Source organism: Neophocaena asiaeorientalis, unplaced genomic scaffold (assembly GCF_003031525.2).
Source record: "Neophocaena asiaeorientalis asiaeorientalis breed wild unplaced genomic scaffold, Neophocaena_asiaeorientalis_V1.1 scaffold183, whole genome shotgun sequence".
Classification (NCBI taxonomy): Eukaryota; Metazoa; Chordata; class Mammalia; order Artiodactyla; family Phocoenidae; genus Neophocaena; species Neophocaena asiaeorientalis.
Genome location: NW_020175199.1, coordinates 3747563 through 3766588, shown reverse-complemented (window position 1 = coordinate 3766588; position 19026 = coordinate 3747563). Strand labels below are relative to the sequence as shown.

Sequence of the window (19026 nt, the reverse complement as noted above, 5' to 3'; positions counted from 1 at the left end):
TTGCGTTACGCGGGCCTCTCACCGTTGTGGCCTCTCCCGCCGCGGAGCACAGGCCCCAGACGCGCAGGCCCAGCGGCCACGGCCCACGGGCCCAGCCGCTCCGCGGCACGCGGGATCCTCCCGGACCGGGGCACAAACCCGCGCTCCCTGCATCGGCAGGCGGACCCTCAACCACTGCGCCACCAGGGAAGCCCATTACCACCTATCTTTTATGTCCAGCTTACCAGGTAGTTACAGCAGCCCTTGACGTTCCACCGGATTTCCTAGAGGTACGCTCGCACTCACAGACGCGGCCCAGCAAACTAGGCGCTGACCTGCTGTCTCATTACGGAGAGCCCACGCCCTTCCCGAAGTTCCTTTGAGGAGGGCGGGGTTAGGCAAACCCCTTTAAGGCAAAGCCAATAACCCACAGAGGAAATCCACCTCGAACTTCCTGAAGTAGCCCAGCTGAAAAGAATCTTCCTCTTGCCTAAAAACCCAGAGGTTTTCAATTTTCAGGTCTTTCTGGAAAGACTGAGATGCCCCAGGTTCTGAAACAAGAGCTTCCTGAGATGTTTCATAGTGGGCTGTGGGTTGAGATAATGAAGACACATCTCTCCACATCTTTCTCTCAACCTCTTTCACACACGCGCGCACGCACATGTGCATGCACGGACACACACACTTTCAGATTTCTTTGGCACATCCGTTCACAGTCCCTTCAGAACTGCTTGGGTTCCTTGGTGCTTCTGTTGTCACCTTTCTTTGGTTCACACCACTTCCCAGAGCTTTGGGAATTAGGCACAGACAGAACTCTTGTATCCGCTTATGCCTCTCACCTGGTGACTGCTAAATGCCCCTTGAAAGTTACAGTCGTTTTTACCCTTGGACAATGGATGGTCCCATTTAATGGAACAAACCTGCACTCTACATACAGTTCTGTCCAGGGGCCTGAGCTCATTCCGACTCTTTGTTTACCATGGCCCTCTCACTGCCTCAAATGATTCCTGCACCTGGTTCGTGTTCACCTTTGACCTTTAGGGAGATACATTTCCCAGGACTTTTCAAAATGGCACCCTCCCAGCAGCCTTGGCGACTGTATGCAAATGAGCTGCTGACCCTGGTCCATCACTCCCTAGAGGTTGATCTAACCAGTCCCACCTGGTCTCCTTTGTTGTTATGGTGCTAGAGTCATCTGGGCTAGTCCTAGAAATGCCCTCTTAACGCTGTAATGTTCCGGAGTTTTCAGATGTAAGCTGGATGAATGACAACTTGCCTTATCACATTAGGGACGTTCCCAGGAAGAAAAACCAGGCTTATCTCTGTGGCTATGTAGTTTTAAGGTGACCTACAGCAGTTCAGCACCTTGACAGCAGTTCATTATTCTTTTCCGAAAACATGCTGCTTAGCAAAGATTTTAGACTATCACATAGAGAAAACTGATGAAATTTTTAAAGATATATATCTTTTTATTTTTGAAGGGAAAATAAAAGTAAATGACTCGGTGGGACAAGGAATGTATATAGTAAAAAGCAACTAACACGACTGTTAGGAATAGAATCCCAGAGGACCTGGCAAGGAATTCCACTCCCTCAAGGGTAAATCTCAAAGGCACACTGGCAGGCCGTGAGGTAAGGGCCCTGAGCTGAAGCTAATTAGTGCTCAGTAAACAAACGGGAGCATTTTGCTTTCTGCCCAATTTCAGTTCCGCCTTCCTAGCAGCTTGTGTGATCAGTTCTTAAGGAAAAAAATAAAAGTTCAAATTCCCATAGTAATTCAGTTTGCAAAGTGGATTCTATGTGATTTGTGGAGGAACAGCGTGTTTTGTTTTGTTTTGTGTCAGGGCTTCTGAATGGCAATTTCAGAAAAATGTGCTGAGTCATGAATCCCTAAGGATGCAAGATTTTGACAAGAACATGCATGGGGGAGGGCAAGAGCTGTGACAGAAGGCTCATTCTCCTTCTTCTAAATGAGACTCTTCAGGGCAAACAAATACCCCACACCTGGGCCCAGGAACACTGGATACTTCCCCTGCGTACTGAGAAGCCACACACTCACTAAAGAATAATGACCACAACAAAAATAATAATAGCTAATATTTACTGAACATGTGCCAGGTATACATATGGGTTATCTGATTCAATTCCCACAATAGCCCTATGACGTGTATGACAAATGAGAAGACAGGCTTTGAGAGGCTAAATAATTTGCTGACAATCACCCAGCCACAGGAACTGGGCTGGGATTTGAACCCAGAAATCAACCCTAATAAGTACATAATTGTCTCTCCAAGTATTATCCATGTATTATTCACAGATCTCGGATCATTTTAACTGATTGTAGTGAAACTCCTTACTCAGAGGCATCTTACTAACTGGCATTCTTCAGACACAATCAACTATAGAACAAAAGGTCCCAAGATTGTTAATATTAATGAAGGAGAAATGGTATGGCCCTGCTCATATAAGTTGTGTATTTATGTGTTTAATATAACACTCCCTCCAAGTCAAAGTAAAAAGGAGACATTCTTTTATTAAAAACAGAGCTCTTTGGCTTCCCTCGTGGCACAGTGGTTGGGAGTCCGCCTGCCGATGCAGGGGACGCAGGTTCGTGCCCCGGTCCGGAAGGAACCCACGTGCTGCGGAGCGGCTGGGCCCGGGAGCCATAGCTGCTAAGCCTGCGCGTCCGGAGCCTGTGCTCCACAGCAGGAGAGGCCACAGCAGTGGGAGGTCCGCGTACCGCAAAAAAAAAAAAAAATTAAAAAAAATAAAAAATAAAAAAAACCCAGAGCTCTTCATTTCCTGTAACGTCCTGAGTTGAGATAATCCTACAGTGATTACTAGAAGTTGAGGCTGTCTGAGGTCATGGGCCTTTCTGGCCAGTACAAGACAACTGCCATCCTGCTCGGTCATGACCTCCCAGAGCAGGAACTCCTGATTCTTGGGACTGTTTCTCATGGGGACTTTAAAAGTTGGTGGCTGAACCTTCTCCCCTGAAGACACGGTCAACCTAGAGAAAATTAGATCACCAACCGGCTTCTAGGAGGCCCATCAGAGAGAGAGAGAGAGAGAGAGAAGGAGAGAGAGGAGAGAAAGCAGAAAGCAGAAGTGAGGAGATGTTAGAGTCAGTGAAGACTTTCTTATTTCATATATCTCCCCAAATCAGCCCCAGGCACTTGGAATGTCAAGAAATATCTTGAGTCACAAAAGAAAGATCGTATTCTAATCAATAAAATTTCATTATTAAACGGGATTTTTTAATGCTTAGGAAATAGGCAAGTTAAGAATAATTATTTACATAAACATGACTCTTCTATTCCCTAAAGGACTGGCTTTATAGCAACCCTCCCAGCTAGGCCCCATTTTCTAGCCGTGTTAGAAATCAAAGGGTTTGCTAGACACCTTTCTCATTTTGCTTTTGGAAATTACTTGTGTATGTTGTTTATGTCGTGGCAATCATGTTTCATACCATACAAAGAGGGTCATAAACCCCATCTCACAGGGCTATTATGAAGGATGAATAATATAATGTGATTGGAACAGACCAAGAATTCCATTAATGAGTAGCAAGATCAACACTAATAATTCCAAAGGGGCGTCTGTCTCCCTTTCCTCAAAAGGATTCTGTAGGACTGATATTTTAGCTTTTTGGAAGGCAAAGGTCAAAATGGTTTAGCAAATTGACTTTTGAATATGCTAATATCTATATCACCAGATTCTGGATCTGAAGTGAAATCAGAGAATTCATATTTTTACATTCAAGTAAAGTATGACTGTAATTCAGGGGGCTAAGAAAAAAGGCAACCACACAGAGGCAAAACAAACAAAAAGTATTTTATTGTAACTTAAAATTCATTCCCTAGACAATGGGTAATGCACACGCTGGAAGACATTAGTAGACATGGTAAAGACGCACTTGGACAAGTATCAACATTGATGAATGTGGGGATGGCATAAAAGTTAAGAAAAGCGCTTCCCTGGTGGCGCAGTGGTTGAGAGTCCGCCTGCCGATGCAGGGGACACGGGTTCGTTCCCCGATCCGGGAGGATCCCACATGCCGCGGAGCGGCTGGACCCGTGAGCCATGGCCGCTGAGCCTGCGCGTCTGGAGCCTGTGCTCCGCAACGGGAGAGGCCGCAACAGTGAGAGGCCCGCGTACCGCAAAAAAAAAAAAAAAAAAAAAAAAAAGTTAAGAAAAGGTTATGGATTTCCCGAACATGATATTGGCAAAAAGAAACTTTTATCACAAAAACATTTCCTTTAATTTTTTTTGAATGCTATTTATTTTACTTACTAACCTTGACAGTGACTAAAGAGTGAGGCATAGAAAAGTTTCCAGAAGTCTGAATATGGAGCAGAAGTCCAAGTGCTTTGGAGCCCCATTATTGGGTTATTGAATAGGATTCACTCAGTTATGAAATTCCCCGCACTCCAGGTTTACTGCCTGGAAAAACACTATTTACCGACCTCACTGAGGTGCTGTGGGGATTCATGCTTATAAAGTGCTTCACGTGCCTTTGAAGAAAGGCAACATAGAAGTATAAAATAACCTTACATATTTCAAAAGAAATGAAAAGACGATTTTGGCACAGTGGGAAGAGTGACTCCTATTTAAAGAACCAAACTTGTCTATTTATTAAAAACCCCTCACCTCCATGGGTTTTTGGTTTGTTTCTTTGTTTAAGAGAAAAAAAATGTTTCTCTGCTGTCAATCTTAAAACAGTCATTCTCAACTCAGGTTGTGCTCTCAGAATCACTTAAAGAGTTCATTAAAAATACAGATGCTTAGCCCACAACCTGGAACTACATAATCAAAGTCTCTACCAGTGGTACGCAGGCAACTACATTTTAAAAAGGATCTATAGAAGATTCTGATGCATAGCAAAGTTTTTAAAACATTTCTTTAGAAAAATGTCAACATATTAAATGTTGATTTTCTTCCTAGAACATTTTGCTTAAGAGTGAATAAAGCTGGAGGAGGGTATCAATTTCTTACTGCCTTTTTCCCTTCCCACGTACTGAATAGCACACAGGCTCGGAGCACAACGTGTGCACATCCACACACACACAAATTTTTAGTTCTGCCCTTGAATTAAAATTGGATAGTGATAAAATCTGATAGCAGCAAATAAATGCTTCACTGACAAGACATGCAAGGACTTGCAACTCATCCCCACTGTGCCCAGAGCAAATGGATGTTTCCCATTTGCCAGAACGGAATGGTTGAAATATGCACTTCCAATTTGGAAACAGGTAAAATCAGCACTTCTTGGGAAACAACAGCCGAGTGGATGCTGACAAACAAAAGTGAGCGAGGTTCCAGAGGCCAACCATGAAGAAAGGCTACAGTGACTCTACTCCTCTGTTTGGAGATTGCCTGCAACTCAGCAAACACCTTAGGAATTGAAAGGATGTATCCTCAGTGGGCACCAAACATGTGGGTGGTTCATCAAGGTAAACAGAGTACAATAAGTCCCCTACATACAAATGAGTTCCATTCTGAGAGTGCATTCGCAGTCCAATTTGTTTGTAAGTTCAACAAAGTTAGCCTACATACCCAACTAACACAATCGGCTCTATAGTCCTGTACTGTAATAGGTTTAAAATACTTTTTCACACAAATAATACATAAAAAACAAACACAAGAAATAAACACTTTTAATCTTACAGTATAGAACCTTGAAAAGTACAGTAGTACCAGCTACATCATGACTGCTTTTACGCTTGCTTCTGGACATCCTGGGCTTGAAATAAAGATACTGTACCACTGTACTCTATACAGTACCGTGAAGTACACAAAAGCGCAACCACTCGCAGAGGACGCGCGCACGTGACAATCTACGCCAGACACGTGAACTAACTTACGTGATTAGACATGCGAACGCACTCCATATCTTTGAAAGTTCGCAACTTGAAGGTTCACGGGTAAGGGACTTACTGTAATGAAAACTGGTGACGGTAGTTTAAAATATCATTTTTAAAAAGTGATCAATTTTGTGCCACCGCAATTCTTAACGCTGTCTTAGGAACCCCTTTCATTTCCTGACTGGCTCGAAGTCTTCTATTTACTAGCGAGGCTAGCAGAGAGGAGACAGTGATTTAGTCCCTGGCAGGCTACACACATATCTCGTCACGCTGCTTGCACCAGTTTTGAAATAGCTAGAGTCTCCTCTGGCTGCCTTGCAATGGAACTAATGGAGTCTGCAGAGAAATCATATTTCTTTACACAGAGAAAGCCTTCTGAGGCTGGCCAAAATGACCACAATGTCCAGAACTCATCGATAATAGTAAAACAGAATAGTCCCACTTCTTGGAAAAAGGAAAAAAGAGAAAAAAAAAATACAGGAGATAGAGGCTACATATACAGTACATAGAGAATAGGATATGTAAAAAAAAAAAAAAATTCATTCATATCAGGCACAGTGCAATTTTGCTATGAGAAAACAGTCCTCAGTGCCTTCCAATATTCCTCTAAACATTAGAGGAATTAGAGGCGACTTTGTACAAAAAGGTTGTTGGAGCTGGCTTGGGGAGTTGCTTGTTGCACGTATCCCAGGAAGGCAAGGCTGCCAGCAGCAGAATAAAACCTCCCAGCAGGACGCAGAAGCCACTAAAATAAAATGCAATGTCATAGGTGTGGGTCCAGTCATAAAACCAACCTGAAAAGGGAGGAAGAAAAAAGTGAGTTTGATAGACATAGTGTGAATAGGAATACTCTAATTTCATCAATTTATATACAGTTCGTGGGATTGACATATACACACTACTATATATAGAATAGATAACTAATAAAGACCTACTGAATAGCACAGGGAACTCTACTCAGTGCTCTGTAATGATCTATATATGGGAATAGAATCTAAAAAAGAATGGATATACGTGTATGTATAACTGACTCACTTTGCTGTACAGCAGAAACTAACACAACATTGTAAACCAACTATACTCCAATAAAAAAATTAATTAAAAAATTTATATACAATGCAGATTAGGATATATATTACCCAATCTACTCCCAAAGTGGCCTAATGGGATTTAGAGGAGGAGAATTTCTCAAATAGTTGGACAAGAATAAGTAGGCATTTTGGGTTTCTCCCAGATGAAGAACAAACACAGATTCCTGAGCAAGTGTACTGGCTTTTCCAACTACATCAAAGTGATTTTGAATAAATCACGATCAGGAGACATTCCACGCAGATTTATGTTGTATAAATCTGTGCTATTACTACACTATGAATTTCTGTATCCAGAGATGTTACAAAGAAGAACAGTAAAGTGGATTGACTTTAAGATAAATCTCTTACCAACAATTGGTGGTCCAAGGCTATTTCCAAGTCCAGCAAAGAACATTAATATCCCGTAGGCATGGGCTAATTTTTCAATTCCCACAGTCTTCGTGGTCACATAAGGAAAGATGGACCAATTACCAGTAAGAAACCCTAGGATCCCAGAAAGTAGTGCCAACGTGACATAACTTTTGGCAAATGGAATTGCACACAAGGCCAGGCTCATAATTATTAAGGTAGCTACGTAAAGATATAAGGTATTAATCCACTTGAAGTCAGCCAGTATCCCTAAAATGAGTTTACCAACTGCTGTCATAATGCCAATAATGGAAATAAGTGGCATAGGAAACTCTTCTTCTTTCACATTTGAACTTCTTGCTACATCTTCCATAAGTAATGAAGGAGGAAACCCTCCGATGTCGAAAAGAAAGATGGCGATGAAGAGGGCTGAAAATACTTTGTTTTTAAAAAGAGCCACAGTTTCTTCACAGTAGTTTTTATATAACTGCCATTTCCTCTTGGCAAGCTGTTTGCAAAAATATGTCCGTTCTGCAACTTTCTTTTTGTACGTTTCAGTCTCTTTTGTGTGTGCCATTGTTGTTGGGTTTTTAGGAAGTAGACTCTCTGGTTTCCAGTCACCACTGGCTAAAGTGCTCTTACATGTTTCCTCACCACGGTAGGTCTTTTCAAGAATGTTTATGTTTTCTTCCAGGTTCTTTTCTTTTTCATTGTAAATCGAGTATCTACCTGGTACATTTTCCAGAGCTATTTTTTCAGGCAAAGTGCAATCAGAGGACTGAAGGGGTCTCATCAGACTGCCACAGGCTAATATATTTAAAGCTAAAGCACCTACAATCAGCAGGCATCCATCCAGTCCATAGAACTCAATCAGCAGTCTCTGCAGAGCGGCGTATATAAAAAGTCCAATGCTTGAACCTAAAAAGGAAATGGTAACTGTTTAATCTCTTATCATTTGGGCCTCTCGGGACAAGCATTATTAGTATTACAATTTGATTTCTTTTTTTACACTGGCATTCATGTGTGTGCCTTCATATTAAAATCACAGCAAGAATGCTGAAGATAGTAACAACAATAGTGACAATTTATTTTAAGAATTCGCATTTGTATGTCAGACACTGCGTTAAACACATTACTTCGCACCATCTTGTTTCATCCTTACAGTAACCCTATTGGGTAGGTCCTATTATTATTCCCAGTCTACACTTGAAGTGACCTAGGGCTAGAAAGTTTGAGAAATTTGCCACACATCAGAGAGCTGTAAATGCCATAAGAAGGATTCACACCCAGTCTGACACCAGGAGCCCAACGTCCTTAACAAATACCTATGCAACTCCTTTTTGGGTACTTAAAAAAGAACCAAAAAAGTACTTTTCTGGCTCCATGTTATGTATGCATTCCTTTCGGAAAAGAAAAGTTCTCACGTTTTATTTTTTGAGATGAAGGATATATTTTAGTTTTAGGATATTTATAGTGGTTTGATAGCTCAAATCCATTGTTAATCATCAGAATGGATGCTTGATATTAATAAACTATGAGAAGAGTAAAGTGAACTCTGATAGGGTATTAAAATTACAAAATATGCCTGGTTTGCACATTTGGGCAACACTGTAAATACTCCATTTTTTAAGCACAGATCACACTAACCACACTGGAATGGAAAGTTACATTAGCACAATTAATTTGCAGTGTTCTTATATGGCTCTGATTTCAAGTTTTTGATTGTTTTAAAATTTAAATACCATTGAGAAATGTCACGTGAAAACACAGGAAAGAAATAAGTAGATCTGTAGTAAAAAAAATAGTCTAAATAGGTTGATCATACTTTTTAAACGGTCTATACCAAATTATATCAAAACCCCAATAGGATGCCAAGCTTATGGTAAAAACCCATCAAAAATTCTTACAAATAACCAAATGGCTTTGTCTTAGAGTTATAAGAAAACTTTTTTTTTTTTTTTTTTTGGTACCACAGTTGTCCCTTCCTAATATATTTAAAGTTAACTCCTTCATCCCCAAAGAAAAAAAACTTCGCTTGCAAACGTTAATTAATAGCTCACATTAATGTAAAGACAGCTAAAATAGTATCTTTTTGTGGCTACCAAAAAAGAGTCTCTTTGCTGACTACTGAGAAGTTATAAAAGTAGATGAATTGAATTCTGCCTTATCTTTTTAAAAGTGGCACATACTTCAAAAGTTGAAAGCATTTCAGAAAACAAACTGAAAGAATTGAAAAGAGGACCTTTCATATAATTCCATACTGCATTAGCATCCATTCATTATTAATTCATATTTTTCTCTAACACCATTTCTTTGTAGAAGTTCTAACAAAGTGCCATATAATTAGACACTTTAAAATATTCTTGATATTTTGAAAGTTCTGTATTTTGACCTTAAGTTGAGAAAATAAATAATTCCCCTTTGCTCACCAATTAACTTTATCTGTCAATATCATGAAATATAAGGGAAACATATAAAATCAATTCAATAGGTTTTATCAAACACCTATGATATGCTAAGTGTACGACAGGGCATCAAAATAAAATTCCACTTTGGACACTAGTTTCTTCAGCCCACAGCCCATGAGAATGTAGTTATGGCTTAGAACGATGCAGGAGGGAATTCCCAGGTGGGTCAGGGGTTAGGACTCTGCACTCTCACTGAAGAGGGCCCAGGTTCGATCCCTGGTGGGGGAACTAAGATCCCACAAGCCACGATGCTTGGCCAAAAAGAAGAGAAAAAAAAAAGATGCAGGATTCTTTCAGGGCAGTGAAGAGTAATTAGAGCTCTCTTGTGGAACTGTGTAAACTGTAAAACCATAATTTTTAATCTTCAAAAATAAAATCCCAATTTAAAAATCAACACGATAAAGGAAAAAGTGAAATAAAACCCTAATTATGCTTCCATGCATGCCTAAAGTATGCATTATCACAAAGAGGGAGAATATGAATTGATGTTCAGGGAACCTGAAACAATAAGAGATACACTCATGCTTTGATTAAGACTAGGGGTCAACAGACTTTTTCTATAAGGGGCTAGAGAGTAAATAATTAAGGCATAGTGGGCCATACAATCTCTGTCACAAATGCTCAACTCGGCCCTTGAAGCGTGAAAGCAGCCAGAGAAGAATCATGAAGGAACGAATATGGTTGTGTTTCAATAAAGCTTTATTTATGGACACTGAAACTTTAATTTTACCTAATTTTCATGTGCCATGAAATATTCTTCTTTCGATTTTTTTTCAACGAAACAAAAATGTAAAAACCATTTTTAGCTCACGAACTGTCCAAAAACAGGTAATAGACCAGTTTTGGTCCACGAGCATTAGTTTCTTAATCCCTGTTCACCAGGGATTAAGATCGTTTCCCCAAAACCTCCATTTCATGCGCATGGTTCTTTCTTTCAACTGGATCACAATATTTCAACTAGGTCTCATTATTTCTTTTTTTTTTTTTTAGATTTTTTTCTTGACATGGACCATTTTTAAAGTCTTTATTGAATTTGTTACAATACTGCTTCTGCTTTATGCTTTGGTTTTTTTGCCCCGAGGCCTGTGGGATCTTAGCTCCCCAACCAGGGATCGAACCCGCACCCCCTGCACTGGAAGGCGAAGTCTTAACCCCTGGACCCCCAGGGAAGTCCCAGGTCACATTACTTCAACTATATTTTGCTTTTGGGGTTTTTTTTTCAATTAAAGAAAAACTCTACTGAGTTTTGTTTTTCCTGTCACCACTTTCACTGAAGGTGGATACGACAGTGTGAAGGTTTGTGTCTCTCCCAAATTTGTAAATTGAAACCTTAACCCCCAGTGTGATGAAATTAGGAGGTTTCTCCTTTGAGAGGTGATTAGGTCATAGGGTAGAACCCTCCTGAATGGGATTAGTGTCCTTATAAAAGAGAACCTCAGAGAGCTTCCTCTTCCCTTCTGCCACATGAGGACAAAGGGAGAAGCTGGCAGTCTGTAACCCAGCAGAGGGCTCTCAGCAGAATCTAACCACGCTGACCTTGATACCCTGATCTCAGACTTCCAGCCTCCAGAACTGTGAGAAATAAATTTCTATTGTGAATAAGCCACTCAATCTATGCTGCTTTACAGCAGTCTGAATAGACGAAGACAGTGGATCCATGCTGCTCCTTAATTTTGCCTCATCTAACTTCCTATGTGCTACAACTAAAAACTCCCCAATTCTACCAAATCTAGATTGTCCACAGTCTATCCATTTTGGTTCAGTGTGCCACAGCCCAGTCTCTTATGCTCTCCTCTTTAGACTGAGTGAAAGCATACAATTTCCAACATCTTCAACACAAATAAATTCAGACGTTAAAGGAAACCTAGGTCATACTTATAGTGACTAACACTTTTAGAGCCCCTGCCATGTGCCTTACACATATGTTCCTTTAATATTCCCAATGACCCAATGTGATGGTGTATGGTCAGACCACCCAAGATGGCTGTTCTCTTGCTCTCTGTACATCCCCTGCCTGACCAGTGCCTGCTTTACCTACACCTACTCGCATGACTGACCTTCCTATATACTGGCCCCAGGCCCCACCTAGTGATTGCTCTTATCCAAGGGGTGGGGAGGTGTGTGCCTCTCTGCTAGTTTCCTGGTAACCAATAAGCCAACCTGATGTCAATTCCCCTATAACTGGCAATCTCCCCTCCCCACCCCGGGAGCGAAAACCCGCATCCATGTCTTGCCCACCCTCTACCACACATGGTGGGGCATCACTCCAGGATCTTGCTTTGGATTTGTAAGCTCCCCCATTCCATTAAGCCACTGATGTCTCTGTCGCTGACTCCAGGCTCCTTCTTCTGTCTTGAAGCTGGGCAAGCACAGGCCTTACAGGGTGCAGCCCAACAGATGGGTGCTATTATTATCCCCATTTTACAGTTCAGAAAACTGAGGCTTAACAGTTAATTTCACAGAACAGGTAACTTGTCCATCACCAGACAGCTACTGAGTGACACAGGATTCAAAACCAAGCAGACTGGCTCCAGGATCTGGGCTTGTCACTACGTTATAGTGCCTCTACAAAAAATACAGTATAGGTAAGACCTATTATCCGTTAAGCTGCCAGCCCTGCTCTCACACCCCCTCCCACACTTGTGGGAGATGCTGTCAGGTTCTTTACTTTTTTTTTTAATTATTATTTTTTTTACATCTTTATTGGAGTATAATTGCTTTACAATAGTGTGTTAGTTTCTGCTTTATAACAAAGTGAATGAGTTATACATATGCATATGTTCCCATATCTCTTCCCTCTTGCGTCTCCACCCTCCCACCCTCCCTATCCCACCCCTCCAGGCGGTCACAAAGCACCTAGCTGATCTCCCTGTGCTATGCGGCTGTCAGGTTCTTTAAACTGCCTTCCAACTGCTCTGGGTTCTCCATCTTTTGTTTTTTCTCTTTCTTCTCCCAGTTCTGCCTTAGCCATGCCCTCAGACTCCGGTCCTGTTTCCTCCTAGGCCATGATTCACATTTCTTTCCTGGCAATGCTTCCTTAAACCACCTTGGGGAAATACCCAGCTCGATTTAATTTGATGTGGAAGCACTCTGTTGCCACTGCATTGGCCTCAGGAACAAAACATTAGTTTGGATCCTGCTGCCAGATACACTACTGAAGTACTTCAGCTTATCTGAAAGTCTGACCTCCCAGGAATATCTACCCACAAACAAGTAGCAATGTAAACTTAAATACAAGTTTTAGTAAGCTTGGCAGCTTTATCTCCTAAGCAAACTCCTAAAGCATTGGCCACAGAAATTTTGATAAGTTCTCTAAATAGCTTAGAAAAAAAATCCATCTGAAAAGTAAAACACCACTTTACAATATCAGAGCAAGAAGGTTTTTACACTTACACACTTACACACACACACACACACACACAGCTGCTCCCCCCCCACCCCGTCAACAGTGATTCATCTCTTGATTATTAAAAGAATAACAAGTGTAAACAGTCTGCTGTTTGGATATGCAAATAGACCGACGAGATGTATTCACAAACCAGTACTTTGGAAAAACCCTAAGTTCCACAATAAATGGAGCTGGAGAGGTGTCAGCATTGTTCTTCCTGACAGTGGTCTGAAGGGACCCACTTTCCTTCCATTTCTCCTCTCTTTCCCAGGGATCATGTGCTTTACTTAAGTGCTCTCTGCTTCTTTTAGCAAGGCTCTCACCAGCATGTGACTCTCAATTTACTGGACCCATAAGTTTTCTTTTCCTATATTATACTGGACATCTAATGCCCCAGCTTTTTCATACATGTATCTTTAGGGTTTTTTGAAAGCTACACCCATATTTACGGGGGAAAATAAAATTTCCTTCTAGGACTAGAGTAAAATAAATTGTGCTACGTGAATGGCAGTGGGGGCATGGTTGGTTAAACATGTCTGTGCTTTGTAACTTCTAACTTTGATTAGAAGGCTGAAGAGTAGCAATGCTGTACTTATATTGAAAATGTACCTGTTGAAATCAGGCCAAGTGCAAGGCCTCGGCGGCTGTCGAAATACTGGCACGTAATGGTCACTGTTGCAGTGTATAATAAACCACATCCAAGACCTGAACACAAGAAGACGTTGCACAAATTAAGCCAGACAGTATTACTTCAATGCAAGAAAAAAAAGCCGTGTAATTAAATAACTCTAATAGGACATTCCGTTACTAACTGGCTAAAACTCTTCAAAGTATGGGTTCCTAGATCCCTCTGATGTTAGTTGTACAGTTCCAATGAACACATTGGGCAGCCTTGGTTTTCACTCCACACCCACCCTAAGGTCAGGGCCAAGTCAAAAATATAATCCAATTTCTAAAGCATGAATGAATAATGTAAATTTAAATTAAGACATTATGGAGAGATAGAGAAAATGGTTAAACCACACACCAAATAGCAAAATTTAATCAAACTTGCCCATTAAAATATCTCTGTCTCTCTTCCACACCTTTACCCTTGGTTGAGTGTTCTTCCTCCTCTGGGTCCTCTAAACAATTTTATAAAATCCCCTTCATCATGCCAAGGTATTTTGCTAGACTTCATAGCCTGGTACACCCCAGTCTGCAAAACAAAGGCCCTCTGGCGCTCTCAGATCATCCCATCATCGCAAAATGTATATTTGTAAGTTTTTATCTTTTAGAGGTGCAAACTACCTCATTTAGGAGTAAAATGTCATGTCTTTAGTTTACAATATCTTTGAAAAAAAAAAGAGGAAGAAAATGCAATAAAATATTAACAACGGTTACATTTAAGTGATGACCATATGGTTGCTTGCTATACTATTTTCCACTTTTCTGTAAATTTGAAATTCTTTTACAGTTAGAAAGAAAAACCCTTACTACTCACTATCCCCTTCTTGAGACCACAGGGCAATATTTAAGGCTGTTTGTTGGCTTAATCTTTTTCTCCCTGTTAAGTATCTAATAACCCCAGTTTTGTTTTTCATAAAAATTTCCTCTGGCTTCTAACTCATAACATTTGCCTTTCTTCTGCAACATCGTCTGTTCTTGGGGATCACCCTATAAACAACACAAAAGCTGTCATCTAAAAACTAATTTTAACTATGACTCATTAGGTGAGTTATTAAGGTCATTTTCATTACTTTCAAATTGCGACCTGGACTATGATTAGAAAGAATACATGGGTTTAACAAATACAACGCATAAACATTTTAGGAAATTAGCATTTAACTCAGGACCCAGATGATCATCTGTGATTGCATTAAAAAGTATTCTTGGTCCAAAAAAAAAAAAAGTATTCTTGGCTTCCCTGGTGGCGCATTGGTTGAGAGTCCGCCTGCCGATGCAGGGAACGCAGGTTCGTGCCCCGGTCCGGGAGGATCCCACATGCTGCGGAGCGGCTGGGCCCGTGAGCCATGGCCGCTGAGCCTGCGCATCCGGAGCCTGTGCTCCGCAACGGGAGAGGCCCGCGTACCGCAAAAAAAAAAAAAAAAAAAAGTATTCTTAAAGAAATGAGATAGATGAAAATAATTATACTTTAAATAAACCTTTTAAAATATAGCACACTTTTGTATGATTTAAGGGAAGAGATACTATCTCATTAAAACATGAGTTGGATTGATTTATACATTTATCATTATTACATATAATATACTTCGATGAAATAAGACCTGTTCCTGAACAATCAATTTTGTGAAGCCAAAAAATGTCACCCTTAACTAAAACTATATTTCGGAAAGCCTTTGGAGAGGGAATGAATTTACTTTTGTGTGATTTGGTTGTCAGGGCTCTGTCAAATGGTAGGCATTAGGGACAAGAAAAAAAAAAAAGGCATTTCTGATTAATAAATGCCAATGCTAGAAAAGTTAAAACAGTAACTTTTAAACATTTTACCTTAGACTAAAAAGAAAGAAATTTTAAAAAACTATTTCAAGGCCATGGGTTTCAGATAAGATCATCTCATTTTTTTTTAAGTAGCAGAAATTTGAAATGCTTTTTCTCTAAACTTTTCAAAAAGCAGAAGGTGACATGATGCTTTCCCACATCTGTATTAGGATGACCTTAAACCACCAGTTATTAAAAAGATGGTCCTCAAGGTCTTTCAATGGAGTCCATGAAGTCAAAACTATTTTCACGATACTGACACGTTTCCTGCTTTTTTCACTGTGTTCCTATTTATGCTATTGGTGCAAAAGACATGGTGAGAAAAACTTCAAGAGCCTTAGTACAAATCAAGATATTGGTATCCAACTTCATACCTTATATGTTTCATCACCACTCACTCACAGTAAAAGCAAACAAAATTTTTTAAAATGCTTCATCTGAATTACAATTGTTGCCGAGAAAAAGCACGTATGCAATCGTTTTAGTAGCCAGCTAAAGTAGCCACTTTTTCCATGTAACCCTGTATGTATTTGAAAGAATGTCTGACAGACACAAACTATGGTTACTCAGACTTGAGTATTTGGCAGACATTTTCTTGAAAACAAACAAGGAAAATAACTGACAATAACTGTTACCAATGATAAAATTTGAGCTTTCCAGCAAAAATTAGAATTTTTGGAAACTTTTATCCAACACCATGATTTGACAGATTCCCAACACATAAAGGTTTTCTGATAAGCCTATTGGTGATACTAACAAAAGTGATTTTTTAGCTGTTGTTTAATAAAATGTGTCAACATTTTAAAGTTCTTGCATAACTCAGAGAACCAATATTTTTCACATAACCAATTCATGATGTTACAAAATCAGACTTGAATGCTGACCAATTCAAAGTACAGAATAAACAAATTGATTTAATATTACAGAGCACGAAAAGTATATTCATGTGGTTTCAGGTGCCATATTGCAATTAACCCTTGGAAAACTATCATACATCAAGTTTTGGGATACTATCAAAGAAGAGTTTCTACAGTTACCTGAAAAGACTATTGAAAACCCCTCCCTTTTCCTTTGTGTGAGACCAGATTTCCTTCATGAACTTCAACCAAAAAAGCACATTGCAATAGACTGAGTACAGAGAAGACATGAGAATCCAGATGTCTTTCATGAAGCCAGGCATTAAGGAGATTTGCAAAAATGTAAAACAAGGCTGTCCTTCTCACTAAACTTTTTCTTTTGGAAAATAGAACTGTTTTTCATAATAAGTATGTTATTTATGCTAACATGTACTGAGTTTGTTATTATTATCTTTAAATGAATTACTAAACAAATATTTTTAAATTTCTCACCTTTTAATACAGTAAATTTTAACAGAATAAATAAGTATTTCCACATAATTAAAAGTTCCTTGGGGTCCTAAATAAAAGAGTGTAAAGGGTTCCAGGAATATAAAGTTTGGAAACCACGGCCTTAAAGCCTTCTTTGGTCTCCAATCATTTAAAAAAATTAATTAATTAATTTGGCCACACCACGCGGCTTGTGGGATCTTAGTGCCCTGACCAGGGATTGAACCTGGGCCACGGTCATGAAAGCACTGAGTCCTAACCCCTGGACCGCCAGGGACTTCCCTGGTCTCCAATTTTTTTTAAATTTATTTTATTTATTTATTTTTGGCTGTGTTGGGTCTTCATTGCTGCGCGCGAGCTTTTCTCTAGCTGCGGCGAGCGGGGGCTACTCTTCGTTGCGGTGCACAGGCTTCTCATTGGGGTGGCTTCTCTTGTTGTGGAGAACGGGCTCTTAAAAAAAAAGTATTCTTAAAGAAATGAGATAGATGAAAATAATTATACTTTAAATAAACCTTTTAAAATATAGCACACTTTTGTATGATTTAAGGGAAGAGATACTATCTCATTAAAACATGAGTTGGATTGATTTATACATTTATCATTATTACATATAATATACTTCGATGAAATAAGACCTGTTCCTGAACAATCAATTTTGTGAAGCCAAAAAATGTCACCCTTAACTAAAACTATATTTCGGAAAGCCTTTGGAGAGGGAATGAATTTACTTTTGTGTGATTTGGTTGTCAGGGCTCTGTCAAATGGTAGGCATTAGGGACAAGAAAAAAAAAAAAGGCATTTCTGATTAATAAATGCCAATGCTAGAAAAGTTAAAACAGTAACTTTTAAACATTTTACCTTAGACTAAAAAGAAAGAAATTTTAAAAAACTATTTCAAGGCCATGGGTTTCAGATAAGATCATCTCATTTTTTTTTAAGTAGCAGAAATTTGAAATGCTTTTTCTCTAAACTTTTCAAAAAGCAGAAGGTGACATGATGCTTTCCCACATCTGTATTAGGATGACCTTAAACCACCAGTTATTAAAAAGATGGTCCTCAAGGTCTTTCAATGGAGTCCATGAAGTCAAAACTATTTTCACGATACTGACACGTTTCCTGCTTTTTTCACTGTGTTCCTATTTATGCTATTGGTGCAAAAGACATGGTGAGAAAAACTTCAAGAGCCTTAGTACAAATCAAGATATTGGTATCCAACTTCATACCTTATATGTTTCATCACCACTCACTCACAGTAAAAGCAAACAAAATTTTTTAAAATGCTTCATCTGAATTACAATTGTTGCCGAGAAAAAGCACGTATGCAATCGTTTTAGTAGCCAGCTAAAGTAGCCACTTTTTCCATGTAACCCTGTATGTATTTGAAAGAATGTCTGACAGACACAAACTATGGTTACTCAGACTTGAGTATTTGGCAGACATTTTCTTGAAAACAAACAAGGAAAATAACTGACAATAACTGTTACCAATGATAAAATTTGAGCTTTCCAGCAAAAATTAGAATTTTTGGAAACTTTTATCCAACACCATGATTTGACAGATTCCCAACACATAAAGGTTTTCTGATAAGCCTATTGGTGATACTAACAAAAGTGATTTTTTAGCTGTTGTTTAATAAAATGTGTCAACATTTTAAAGTTCTTGCATAACTCAGAGAACCAATATTTTTCACATAACCAATTCATGATGTTACAAAATCAGACTTGAATGCTGACCAATTCAAAGTACAGAATAAACAAATTGATTTAATATTACAGAGCACGAAAAGTATATTCATGTGGTTTCAGGTGCCATATTGCAATTAACCCTTGGAAAACTATCATACATCAAGTTTTGGGATACTATCAAAGAAGAGTTTCTACAGTTACCTGAAAAGACTATTGAAAACCCCTCCCTTTTCCTTTGTGTGAGACCAGATTTCCTTCATGAACTTCAACCAAAAAAGCACATTGCAATAGACTGAGTACAGAGAAGACATGAGAATCCAGATGTCTTTCATGAAGCCAGGCATTAAGGAGATTTGCAAAAATGTAAAACAAGGCTG

At 39.4% G+C, this 19026-nt stretch overlaps 1 protein-coding gene across 3 annotated transcripts in view; it reads right to left on the bottom strand.

The window, feature by feature from the left end:
- Positions 1–5688: 5688 nt before the first annotated feature.
- The window catches only part of SLC16A9 (solute carrier family 16 member 9), a 68478-nt gene continuing 55140 nt past the window's right edge, over positions 5689–19026 (bottom strand). For all 3 annotated transcript variants that reach the window (XM_024765191.1, XM_024765192.1, XM_024765193.1), the window contains 3 exons: positions 13747–13842; positions 7282–8199; positions 5689–6636 (listed from right to left, as the gene is read on the bottom strand). In XM_024765191.1, coding sequence (XP_024620959.1) covers positions 6449–6636; positions 7282–8199; positions 13747–13842 — 1202 coding nt within the window. In that variant the 3' untranslated portion in view covers positions 5689–6448. The remainder of the gene's footprint in view (positions 6637–7281; positions 8200–13746; positions 13843–19026) is intronic.